Source organism: Scyliorhinus canicula, chromosome 9 (assembly GCF_902713615.1).
Source record: "Scyliorhinus canicula chromosome 9, sScyCan1.1, whole genome shotgun sequence".
Taxonomy (NCBI): Eukaryota; Metazoa; Chordata; class Chondrichthyes; order Carcharhiniformes; family Scyliorhinidae; genus Scyliorhinus; species Scyliorhinus canicula.
In genome coordinates this window covers 86,999,578-87,012,727 of record NC_052154.1, presented here as the reverse complement: position 1 = coordinate 87,012,727, position 13,150 = coordinate 86,999,578, and the positions used below count along the sequence as shown (strand labels likewise).

Here is a 13,150-nt window from a genome sequence, read left to right as displayed (position 1 = left end):
TCCGACCCCGCGCTGATCCCGCTTTTGGCACGGAGGGTCGGAGAATCCCGCCCCATGAATTCAAATCCGATATTTTGAATTTGATTTGAAGAAACCAAAATCTAGAAATAAATAACTGGTACCAGCAAAATCGACCATGGAACCTTTGGATTGTCATTGGAAACTCAGCTGGTTTGTTATTAAAAGCAAATTACTGCAGATGCTGGAATCTGAAACCAAAAAACGAATATTCTGAACAATCTCAGCAGGTCTGACAGCATCTGTGGAAAGAGAAAGGAGCTAATGTTTCGAGTCTGGATCAAAGCTTTGTCAAAGCTGGTGAGAACTGGAAATCGGGTCAGATTCATATTGTAGTGGGGGGCGTGGAGCGGTGGGTCTGGATAGGGGGCCAGCAATAGGTGGAAATTGACAAAGACGTCGAGGACAGAAGACAAAGAATGATTAAGGCTAAGAAGGGTGCTGATGGTGGCACATAAAGAGATATTGTGCAAAAGTAAAGCGCATGGGATTGGGGGAAATGTATTGAGGTGGATAGAAAACTGGGTGGGAGAGAGGAAACAAAAAGTAGGGATTAATGGGTCCTTTTCAAATTGGCAGGCAGTAACTAGTGGGGTACCACAGGGATCGGTGCTGGGACCCCTGCTATTCACAATATATATTAATGATTTGGATGAGGGAACAAAATGTAACATCTCAAAGTTTGCAGATGATACCAAGTTAGGTGGGAGGGTAAATTGTGACGAGGATGCCGGGATCCTACAGCAAGATCTGGACAGGTTGGGCAAGTGGGCAAACCAATGGTAGATGCAGTATAATTTGGAATAATCTGAGGTTATTCACTTTGGAAGCAAAAACAGGAAGGCAGATTACTACCTGAATGGTTGTAAATTGGGAGAGGGGAGTGTGCAGCGGGACCTGGGATGTGTTGCTGCAATTATACAGGGCCTTGGTGAGGCCACACTTGGAGCATTGTGTGCAGTTTTGGTCTCCTTCTCTGAGGAACGATGTTCTTGCTCTCGAGGGAGTGCAGCGAAGGTTTACCAGACTGATTCCAGGGATGGCGGGACTGTCATATGAGGAGAGATTGACTAGGTTGGGATTGTTCTCGCTGGAGTTCAGAAGAATGAGGGGATCTCATAGAGACTTATAAAATTCTAACAGGACTAGACAGGGTTCAGGGAAGATGTTACCAATGATGTGTGTGTCCAGAACTGGTCATTGTCTGAGGATTCAGGGTAAACCATTTCGGACAGAGATATGGGGACATTTCTTCACTTGAAGAGTGGTGAGCCTGTGGAATTCATTACCACAGGAAGTAGTTGATGCTAAAACATTGAATATATTCAAGAGGCGGCTAGATATATCTCTTGGGGAGAATGGGATCAAAGGCCATGGGGAGAAACAGGATTAGGCTATTGAGTTGGATGATCAGCCATGATCGTGATGAATGGCGGAGCAGACTCGAAGGGCCAAAAGGCCTCCTCCTGCTCCTATCTTTGTATCTATGTATCTATCAGAATGTGTTAATGGCAGAACAAAGTTGAGCAGTGTGTTAAAGGGCAACTGGAATAGTTGGTCCAAATAGAATGGGGGGGGGGGGGGAGGACAATGGTGATTGAAAAACAGATCAATGGAAGAAATAAAAATCAAAATAAATTGATAGAAATAAAGATGGGGTGAAGGTGGGGGAGAGAGTTCACTAAGTCCGGAAGGCTCTAATGCACCTAATCAGAAGATGAGGTGCTGTTCCTCCAGTTTGCGCTGGGTTTCACTGGAACATTGCAGCAGGCCAAGGACGGACATGTGGACATGATAGCAGGACGGTGAGTTGAAATGGAGAGCGACAGGAAGGTCTGGGTCCTGCTTACAGATGGACTGAAAGTGTTCTACAAACGCCTGGACTCTCAAATGTCGAGTAGCCCGCATTGGGAGCAACAAATCCAACCAAATGGATTGAAGGAGGTGCACGTGAAGCGCTGCCTCACTTGAAAAGAGTGTTGAGGCCTTGGGATGGTGAGCAGGGAGGAGATAAAGGTGCAGGTGTTGCACCTTCTGCGATTGCATGGGAAGGTGCTGCGGGAAGAGGGTGAGGTCTTAGGGGTGATGGAGGAGTGGACCTGGGTATCCTGGAGGGAACAGTCCCTATGAAATGCTGACGGGGAGTGAGGGGAAGATGTGTTTGGTGGTGCAATCATGCTGCCGTTGGTGGAACTGGCAGAGAATGATTCTTTAAATGTGGAGGCTGGTGGAGTCAAAAGTGAGGACAAAGGGGACCCATCCTCAATCTGGGAGGGAGGAAAGGGGTGATGGCAGAGGTGCGGGAGATGGGTCAATCACGGTTGAGAGACCTGTTGACCATAGCCGGTGGGAAACCACGATTAAGGAAGAATGAAGACATGTCAGCAGCAGCACCGATTTGGAACGTGGCATCATCCACTTTGGAAAGTGCATTAAGTCGGGTTGGAGAGGTCTTTGATTATACTGCCCACTTTTCCAAGGCAGCGGGATGTGCAGATAGTCAATGGATGGGAGGTGTGTTCGGGTGATGGACTGGGCTGCGTTCACGACTCTCTAAAGTTTCTTGCAGTCTTGGGCCGAGCAGTTGCCATACCAGGCTGTGATGTAGCCCGATAGGATGCTGTCTATGGTGAGGATGTTCACTGATGATTACACAATGTTCAATGCCAATCGCGACTCCTCAGAACTGAATTAGTCCAACCGGCCTGTGCTTTGTTAACAATTTGAAATATAATTGCTAATTCCTTATTCTGAAAAATTAGCCCGTGTTCCCACTACTAATCACAATGAAGCTTGCCAGCATTTCATTGTGTAGATGCCAAATGAGGACGGTTCAAACTTTAATGTGATGCTCCGCCACTATAGATTCTTGTAATACTTGCGTCCCGGTCTCGCACTTTACAGGAATTCTGGGGGGGGAAAGTTAGCTGGGAAACCACACCACAGTATCAACAAGCATTTTCAGGAGGGATGGAGGGAACGGAGGAAACAAATTTGAGACTGATCATTTGCAGCGTGTATCCTAACATCGTCTCCCCTCTTTTTTCCAGGTTGTCACCTCTGATGTACTGCAGACAGCGAGAATACTGATCCTGCACATGGTGAGTCACCAACAGTCCAACCTTTAGCTAATGTGATAACCATAATGAGGGAGGTGGGTCACAAAGGGTGGGTGCACATCTCGCTGTGATTAGAGGCTGGAAGCAGAAATGAACACCAAACGCATCTCTCCCTAACCCTTTCATTTAGATTCTCTCTGCAGATTTCAGTGAAGGTCATTAGGTACACTCTTCCTTTCTCCAGGATGAACATATTTCTGTCTTGCTGAGTTCACTCAGTGCTTCCCACAGTTCTTCCTGTAATTAGTGTGACAGCTCCCTGAGACCGATTGAGTTTGGCTGTCTCATTGTAGCTTTCATAATCTCATCAATTAAAAAAAAAATCCAATTTAGTATTTATTTATCACCTTTCATAACCTTCGAACATCCCAAGGTGTTTATCAGTCAATTTCAGTCAAGTGTAGCCAGTGTTGTAATATGGGAAACGCTTCAGTGAATTTGTGTACAGCAAGTTGCCACGAAGAGTTAGTGTTGGTGAGCAGATAATCTGTCTTTTAATAACATTGGTTGAAGGATATTGGCCAGGACACTGGAAAACCTCCCCTGCTCTTATTAAAATAGTGTCATGGGAACGTTTACATTAACCTTCGAGTGACTGTGGGGCTTTGGTTTAATGTGTTATGCCAAAGATGGTACCTCCAACAGTTCACCTCCTCAGCGCTCGAGTTTCATCCTGGGTTTATTGGCTCAGACCTATTGAGTGGGCTGTGAACGTAGAACTTTCTGATTTAGCAGTGAGTGCCACCAGTAAACCAGTGTTTTTCAAACTTGTTTTCCTGGGACCCACTTCGCAACCCACGCCGGCCGACCTTCGCAACTCACGCCGGCCGACCTTCGCGACCCACGCCGGCCGACCTTCGAGACCCATGCCGGCCAACCTTCGCGACCCACGCCGGCTGACCTTCGCGACTCACGCCGGCCGACCTTCGCAACCCACGCCGGCTGACCTTCGCGAATCACGCGGCCGACCATCGCGACTCACGCCGGCCGACCTTCGCGACGCACGCCGGCCGACCTTCGCAACTCATGCCGGCTGACCTTCACGACTCACGCCGGCCGACCTTTGCGATCCACGCCAACCGACCTTCACGACTCACGCCGGCCGACCTTCGCGACTCACGCCGGCCGCCCTTCGCGACCCACGCCAGCCGACCTTCGCGACTCACGCCGGCCGCCCTTCGCGACCCACGCCAGCCAATGTTCGTGATCCACGCCGGCCACCCTTCGCGACCCATGCTGGCTGACCTTTGCGACCCTCGTCGGCCGGCCTTCGAGAGCCATGCCGCCCTCCAGCTTTTGCGACCCACACTGGCTGACCTTTGCGACCCATGCCGGCATCCGGCCTTGGCGACCCACGCCGGCCTCCAGCTTTCGCGACCCACACTGGCTGACCTTTGCGACCCATGCCGAACAACCTTCGAGAGCCACGGCGGCTGACCTTCTCGACCCATGCCGGCATCCGGCCTTGGCGACCCACACCGGCCTCCAGCTTTCGTGACCCACGCTGGCCTCCGGCTTTCACGACCCACGCTGGCCTCCAGCTTTCGCAACCCATGACAGCCGGCCTCTGCGACACAAACTATGTTCTCCTACCTTCAATGCGAATGGGGAGCATGCTTGGTCCTCATGATCTCACTCCAATCAGGTTCAAAGGAGGAGAGGGCAAAGCGCATATCGGGTGCAGATTTCAGCCAGTTACTTTGTGCCGTCTTCACCTTTATCAAGACGGAAAATCCAATCTCGCACTTGTAGATTGTTGTGAAGGGCAGTAGCAACAAAATGCTTGTTTTACTCGATACTGGATACTCCTGGGAGATGCTACACCAGAATGCTGACAGTTTCATGGGTTTTTGGTGTATTTTGAATGTGTTATCACAGATCAGATACAGCATTGTGGTCTTTTAATTTGGAGTCATCTCTTAAGTTAATAACAAGACTCTGGGGTCTCAACCTCAAAAGGATTTTTTCACCCATCACAAATCTGAAACGTCTCCTCTCATTTGCCAGTACTTCTTTGCATATAACATGCAAGAGCTTTGCCTCCTTATTTGCTTGGTGCAATTGACAAAACCATACCTCAAGGAATCATCTTTATACTGCTTTTGTTCCCGAGTTAAGTTTCTCCTTTGTAGGCTGTTAATCAGAGACTGTGGAGCTCTGTACAGAATTTTTAAAAAAAATGTTTTTAGTAACATTTTTTACAAAATTACAAAAAATGCAAAGAATAATCCTTAACCAGATGCAAACACCCCAAAATCTATGCTTCAGCCGAGAAACAAGAACAGACCCTACTTACCACCCCCCCCCCCCCAATAGCTAATAGTGACTCTTTGAAGTACAAAATGAAGCCGCCATCTCCAGTCGAACCCTTCAATGAAACTCCTCACGATGTAATTGACCTTGCCAAGGTGCAAAAACTCCATCAAATCCCCTTGTCACGCAGACATGCTCAGTGGTGTCGCCAAACTCCAGTCCTGCAAGGTACGCCTCCATGTCACCAACGAGGTGAAGGCAAGAACATCTGCCCCTGCCCGCAGCTCCTGCACATCTGAAACTCCAAGTATAGCTGCCAAAGGACAGATCTCCATCTTAATATTTGGAATCGCCGACATGGTGCTAAAAAAAGGACCTCAAAAACCCACCAGCTTGGAACAGGACCAGAGTATGTGTGTGTATTGCGCGGGCCGTCTCAAAGAGCGCTCGCACCTATCCTCCACCCCCTCAGAAAACCAACTCATGCTCACCTTAGTCAGCTCGATCAGCTGGATCCGGCTCAGTCTTGCACACGATGTGATGTTCACCCTCCGCAAAGCCTCACTCCATACCTCCTCCTCCAGTATTGGCCCCAGTTCCTCCCCAGTTAGCCTTTACCCCTTCCACAGAGCTTCTCTTATGATCCATTTGCACATGCTGGACATACAGCCCTCCGATCCTGAACAGAAGAAAATCTTCTCCAATAAAGATGATGGCGCCACCACTCGGAACTCCGGGAACATCCTCTTAACAAAGCTCTGTACCTAGAGTTACCTAACCATGTCCAAGCGGGACAACCCAAATTTGCCCTTCAATTTCTCCAGGCTGGTAAACCACCCTTCCAGGAATAGATTGCTTACTCTCACGAGCCCTTCCTTATTCCATGCACGAAATATGGCATCCAGCTGTGCCGGCTCAAACAGGCAGTTAGCACAAATGGGAGCCAGCCTTGAAGCTGGCCCAACTCAAAATGCTGGCGGAATTGCCTCCATATTTTTAACATAGACACCATCACTGGGTTCGCCGAGTACCTTGTCAGCGCCAACAGAAGTGGCGCTGTTACCAATTCCCCCAAGCTTGTCCCTCTTCATGATCCAGACTCCATCTGAACACCGAGAGCCCCCCCGATCCCCGCACCATCCGAACCTTCTCTACATTAGCTACCCATTAACAAAATAGCATGTTTGGCAGCGCAAGACCCCTTGCCTTCTGTCCCTCTGAAGGACACCCCCCCCAAATCCTCAGGACTTTACCCACCCAAATAAACCATAGAATTTACAGTGCAGAAGGAGGCCATTTGGCCCATTGAGTCTGTCCCGGCCCTTGGAAAGAGCTCCCTACTGAAGCCCAGGCTTCCACCCTATCCCTGTAACCCAGTAACCCAACCTAACCTTTTGGACACTAAGGGGCAATTTATCATGACCTAACCTGCACATCTTTGGACTGTGGGAGGAAATCAGGCACCCGGAGGAAATCCACTCAGACGTGGGAAGAAAATGCAAACTCCACACAGAGTCACCCGAGGCCGGAATTGAACCCGGGACCCTGGAGCTGTGAGGCAACAGTGCTAACCACTGAGCCACTGTGCTGCCCCAAGCCTGAGATGGGCCGTTCAACCCTTCGGGAAAAAAACTTGGACAGGAACGGCAGTCGACACTGAAATAAAAACAAAAATCTCGGCGAGGTGTTCATCTTAACCAATTGGACCTGACCCGCTAAAGACAATGGGAGACTATCCCACCCCTGTAGGTCTGCCTTAACTCTACTCACCAAGCGCATATAATTCAACCTCCGGAGCCGCGCCCAAACCCCAGCCACCTGGGCCCCTAAGTATCGAAAACTAGTCCCCACTAACTGAATCGGCAACCCCTCCAATCTGGCTCCCCTCCCCAACAAACCGACCACAAAATGTTTGCTCGAAGCTCTGTACAGAGCTAACACTAGCACTGCTCTGTCCTGCCCTGGTCCCTTCTGAGCATCTCTCTACAGCTGATCCCTTCTGAGCATCTCTCTACAGCTGATTCTGTTATAAGTTCCTGTCCAATAGGTACACTGCCTATTTGAGTCTCTGGCCATCTTTTACTTTTAAGAAAATGATCCATCGTCATAGTCCGCTTGCCAGCAGCTGGAAAATGGAAGCAACTATGGTTCCGTGATTTGGAGCCAAAAGAACGTACAAGGTACTTACCAAGTGTACATGCTGCTCTTTGCTGACGCTTCTTCCAGAAGATTCCACACAGCCTCATTTATTTCCATTTAAAAGGCGGCAACGGCCGCCATTCTCAATGTAAAATCTGCCATTGGGCTCTTGTCCTGCAATCAGGCCACTGCGAACATGGCGCAACCCATTGCACTGCGACCCTCCCAACACCTGCCCGTGACCCGCACTTGAAAATCCCTGCACTAAACCACAGTGACACCTAAGAGGGAACGAAGCATTGATAAAAAAGCACTGGGAACAGAGTGCCTTGATGGCTTGCTGTGGAAGTTTTACTGCGCAATGTTCCACAGACTGGGATGGTCCCAAACGTAGGCCGGAGTCTGCACTCAATTTGCTTATCTTACCTCGGGCAACCGTAGGGGCTGGGGGATAAATTAATCTGTTTGATATCCAGTGCTCTCTACTGGGAAGTATATGGTGGGTGGGGACAGGATCCAATTTGCTATAACAACCCCCATTCCCAACCCCAACAGTCCAATCACCTGGTGTCACAGACCACTGGGGAAGCTGGTACCCTGGGATTCTACCCTCCAAAAAAACCTGCTTCAGATTTGCCGGTGTAAATGCTGAGTAAACTGGGGACTGGTGGACCAGTGGAATAGGTTTCTGACTCATGCGGTGAAAGCTGATCCGCTGAGCAGGAGTTGGAGCTGTTTATAGCTGCGGAGAGATCACCTCATAGTGACCTAGACTCAATTTGATCACCTGAGGGGATTGGAGAGGAATCTTCCAGTTTTCTTTCTCTTGAATCGGCCTATATTTTTATTTGCTTTTCTCTTTCCTCCGAGATCACAAGGGTCAGGGTGGCTGAAGAGTGGGCAGGGCATTGTAACTGGATAATATAGGCTGGATCTTTTCCTGTCCACTCGGTTTGTGTGTTTTCTCAAAATAGGAGGGCAAATTTACGGAAAGATATTGAATGAAGCATATCCAGTTGAGGCTTAGGCTGATAAATGACAAATAACATCTGTGCCACACAAGTGTCAGACAGTGACCATCTCCAACAAGAGCTAAAGCATCCCCCTTGACATTCAGCAGCATTCTCAATGCAGAATCTCCCCCATTACCAGTATCCTGGGAATCACCATTGACCAGAAACTGGACTGGGTCAGCCAAATAAATACTGTGGCTACAGCAACAGGTCAGAGGCTGGGTATTTTGTGGTAAGTAATTCACCTCCTGACTCCCTAAAGCCTGTCCACTATCTGCAAGGCACAAGGCAGAGTGGTGACGAAATACTCTCCACTTGCCTGGACAACTCCAACAACCTTTATCACCCAGAAGGACCAGGGCAGCAGCCGCTTGCGAACGCCACCATCTTGAAGTTCCCTCCCAATTCACACACCATCCCAACTTGGAAATATATTGTAGTTCTTTCATAGCGTCATAATCTTGGAACTTGTTTCTTAACAACACTGGAGGCACACCAACAACAAATGGACTGCAGTGGTTCAAGAAAGGGACTCACAATCACCTTCTAAGGGCAATTAGAGATGGGCAATGAATACTGGTCATGGCAGCAGAGTCCACATCCCATGAATAAATAAATAAAGAAAACATGTACCTTGCGTACCAGAGGGACTCTGGAGGCCATTTAAGTATAAAACTATTTTCCGCCCTATTTGCTTTTTATGAAAAAATGAAGTTAAATAAAATAATACTGGAAAGTAAATTGGAAGAAATAAACTTGCTGGAAAAATGATTTCTCCTGGAATGTCCTTAATAGTCAGCATTTTGAAAAATGGGACTGGCAAGGTGCATGGATGGAAGAGGATTAAATGAGACTATGCCTTAACGTTGACATTATTTGGATTGGTTTTAAGAGTGAAGGGGAAAAAAATAACTTGCAATTATATAAAGCGTTCTCAACCTGAGGACGTTCTCAAGAGCTTTACAGCCAATGAAGTACGACAGAAGAGCAGTCACTGTTGTAATGTGGGAAATGCAGCAGCTGATTTGTGCACAGCAAGATCCCACAAACTACAGTGTGATAATGAGCTGATAACCTGGGTCATTAGTGCTGTCTGAGGGATGAGTATTGGCCAGGGAATGAGGAAAATTCCATGCTTTTCTTTAAAATAGTGCCATAGGATTCTTAATGTCCAGCTGAGAGGGCAACGGGCCTTCGGTTTGACATCTCACCTGGAATATGGCACATCCTACAGTGCAACATTCTATCACTGCTGCACTGGTATGTCAGCCTCAATTATGTGTTCAAGTGGAACTTGAATCTACAATCTTCTGCCTCAGGGGTCAGAATGGTGCCACTGAGCCATGGATGACTCCTCAGGACTGCTCTTAATCCTCTCTCCTGGCCGGTAAGTGACAACATGGGCAAAATAAGAAACAGACCTTTCCCTGTAGGCCCATAACCCAAAGCAGCGTATCCGACCATAGAATACATTGCCTTAGGTTATGTTGATCCGTTCATTGCAAGAAGCCTGTTCTCTGATCTATGCCGTGTTATCTGATCTTGACCAGAATGAGTGTAGTTGAGTGGATTAGGGTTGCGTCAGTATTTCTGGCTGAGCTATGCCAGTTGAGCTGTGCTGATATAAAACTCCAGGAGAGGAAGGGAGAATATTATGAAAAATAAATTTTGAACATACTGAAAATAAGATAAACATTGGCAGCTAGGAAACAACAACTGGGAAAGTGATATGCCAATATTATACTGTGAGCAGCACCACGGGGCAGTCTGGATATCTGGGGGCTGAGAAAATCACTGCAGTGTAACTCAAGTGCTTTCAGCAAAATATAAACAGCAAATCAGAGCCAGCCAAGACTCGGGGGCTGACCAAACTGTCCCAATTTACTTTCCGGATGTACCCGAGGTTCTAGTGGGCATTAATGCCCTTGGTATTATATATCTCAGCTTCAGGCACAGCTTTCACAGGAGACTTATAGTTGGGAAGAAATTGCCAATTGAAAAATAAATCACTTTAACAGCAAACAGAAAGAAGCCGTCTATATTTTTTCCAGGTTTTTTTATGATTCCAGATTCCTTTTTGTCACTTGTTTATGTTAACATGCGGGCTAATGTTTGGGGTTTGGTGGGTGGATGGGATCGTTGTTATTGATAATAGGATTGACATTACATTCGTTACTGATTATTGTGTATTATTGGGTGTAAATTTGGGAGAAAGTGTGATAAAGGAGGAGAATAAAAAATATATATTTTTTAAAAGTGTTCCAGTGCGAGTGTGTATGGGAGAGAGGGGTGAGTGTGTATGGGAGAGAGGGATGAGAGTGTGTATGGAAGAGAGGGGTGAGTGTGTATGGGAGAGAGGGATGAGTGTGTATGGGAGCGAGGGATGAGTGTGTATGGGAGAGAGGGTTGAGAGTGTGTATGGAAGAGAGGGGTGACTGTGTATGGGAGAGAGGGGTGAGTGTGTATGGGAGAGAGGGGTGAGTGTGTATGGGAGAGAGGGGTGAGTGTGTATGGGAGAGAGGGGTGAGTGTGTATGGGAGAGAGGGGTGAGTGTGTATGGGAGAGAGGGGTGAGAGTGTTGAGAGTGTGTATGGGAGAGAGGGGTGAGAGTGTTGAGAGTGTGTATGGGAGAGAGGGATGAATGAATGAGAGATGCGTGCGTCCGATATGAGAATCAACTTTGCAGCATCACTCCTCCTATTAAAATGACAAAAGGTAAGAAGTTTTTTTTTAACAAGAGAACTTTTAAATTATTACCAGATTAGTCCCTCCTAAAATGGGTACTACTTCCAGGGGTTAATGTGAAGGGGCCTCATAGCTGGTTAATGTATTTGTGACTATGTGCCTAATTTCAAATTAATGCATAGTTATGGTGAGAAAAGATTCGTTTTTATATGATATCTGTGTTTGTACCTATTTTGTAGCAAAAAAAAGGATGTTGAGATTATGAGAATGTTTGGGGTTCCCTGATGCTCTTGGGAGGTCACTAAGGGCACCGTGGCTCTAAAGGTTTGGGAAACCCTGGCGTAGGCAGAATGGAGATGCTTCACAAGGCATACCAGAACTAGGGACAATGAAAATACGATAGGCACCAATAAATACAATAGGAATCCAATTGACTCGGAGAGGCCTTGCAATATGGAACTCACTTCCACAGAGAGTTGATTCCTTAAGGCGAAGTCAGATAAATGTATCAAGGGGAGGGAACATATGAAGATGCTATTGGGGGTGAGAGGAAGAGAGATTGGCAGAGTCTCATGTGGAGCATAAATACTGACATTAACAGTTAGGCTGAATGGCCTGTTTCTGAGCTAGAAGTACTGTACAATTCTATGTAATGTAATCTGTGGTAATTCTATCCTTATTCAAACATGTCAAGAGTAAGCTAAATGGCCTATAGTTATCAAATTTAGCTCCTCTGGTGTGCCAGCACAGATCCACTACTATAGGCCTGAGTCCCTCTGGAGGAAGGAGGTAAAATATACCTATCAAGGCTCCAGTGATGCCCTACCAACACACTGCATGCCCAAAGGCTAAGGCAAGATTGGTGTCACCTGAGATGACCTCCAATATCGACTCGCTTGTGGACTCTCAATATCAAGAGTTTGGGCTCACACTTCAATGAAGTACTGCAGAAGAGAAAAGAGATAAAGCTTTCAGCTAGCAGATGTCTCTACACTTCATTGTTCTTCATTAGAGCTGACGGCCGATGCCACCTCTCCGTAGGGTGGCTCTGGTCCCCTTCTCAGTGCCCCACGGCCCTGGATCTCATCTCGGGACGGATAGCAGCTGAATTGAGCCCCGGCCGCACCTCCGTCATCTGGCGGCTCCCCAATGTCTGCACCACGGTGACGATGCCCTCGGCAATGCTTCTCAGTGACTGTGACATGCTCTAGAGTGCCTCGGCAATGCCCACCTGAGACTGGGACATGCTCCACAGTCCCTCAGAAAGATCCACCTGGGACTGGGAGACATCATCCGTGTAACATCGTACATCGAAAATACACCGAGTTTTAGTTCTTCGATCTCCAAAGACATTGGGTGGAATTCTCCAACCCCCCCGCTGGGTCAGAGAATCGGTGCGGCGCCGCGCAAATCGTACCACGCCGCCCCGACTCCGGGACGCAATTCTCCGCAATGCCAAGTCCCTCCAGCGCCATTCTAACATCCTCTGAGCCGCGGGACCTCTGCATTGAAGGGTCCAGGTGCAGCCTGTGGGGGGGTGGATGGGGGGTGTCCAACCCCGGGGTGGGGGGGGGGGGTAATCCTTCGTGACCTGGCCCGCGATCAGGGCCCACCGATCGGCGGGCCGGCCTCTCTGCCCCCGGCCTCCATTCCTCCGTGCTGACTCCTGTCGCCCTACGCCATTTGACATCGGGGCCGCCGCAGGGAAGGTCACTGCGCATGCGCTAGTTGGCGCCGGCTCAACTGCGCATGTGCGGACCCCGCGGCACCAGGTTCAGGCCGGGATCGGCAGCTGGGGTGGCAGAGGCCGCTCCAGCACCGTCCTAGCCCCCAGAATTGGGTCCCAGAACGGGCGCCGAAGCCGGAGTAAAACACTCCCGTTAGCCGCCCGCTGGGAGAATCCCACCCATTGTGTTTTCCTAG

At 48.4% G+C, this 13,150-nt stretch overlaps 1 protein-coding gene across 4 annotated transcripts in view; it reads left to right on the top strand.

Moving 5' to 3' along the window:
- The window catches only part of LOC119971502 (L-fucose kinase), a 393,737-nt gene that overhangs the window by 217,113 nt on the left and 163,474 nt on the right, over positions 1–13,150 (top strand). For all 4 annotated transcript variants that reach the window (XM_038807112.1, XM_038807111.1, XM_038807110.1 and 1 more), the window contains one exon: positions 3,069–3,119. In XM_038807112.1, coding sequence (XP_038663040.1) covers positions 3,069–3,119 — 51 coding nt within the window. The remainder of the gene's footprint in view (positions 1–3,068; positions 3,120–13,150) is intronic.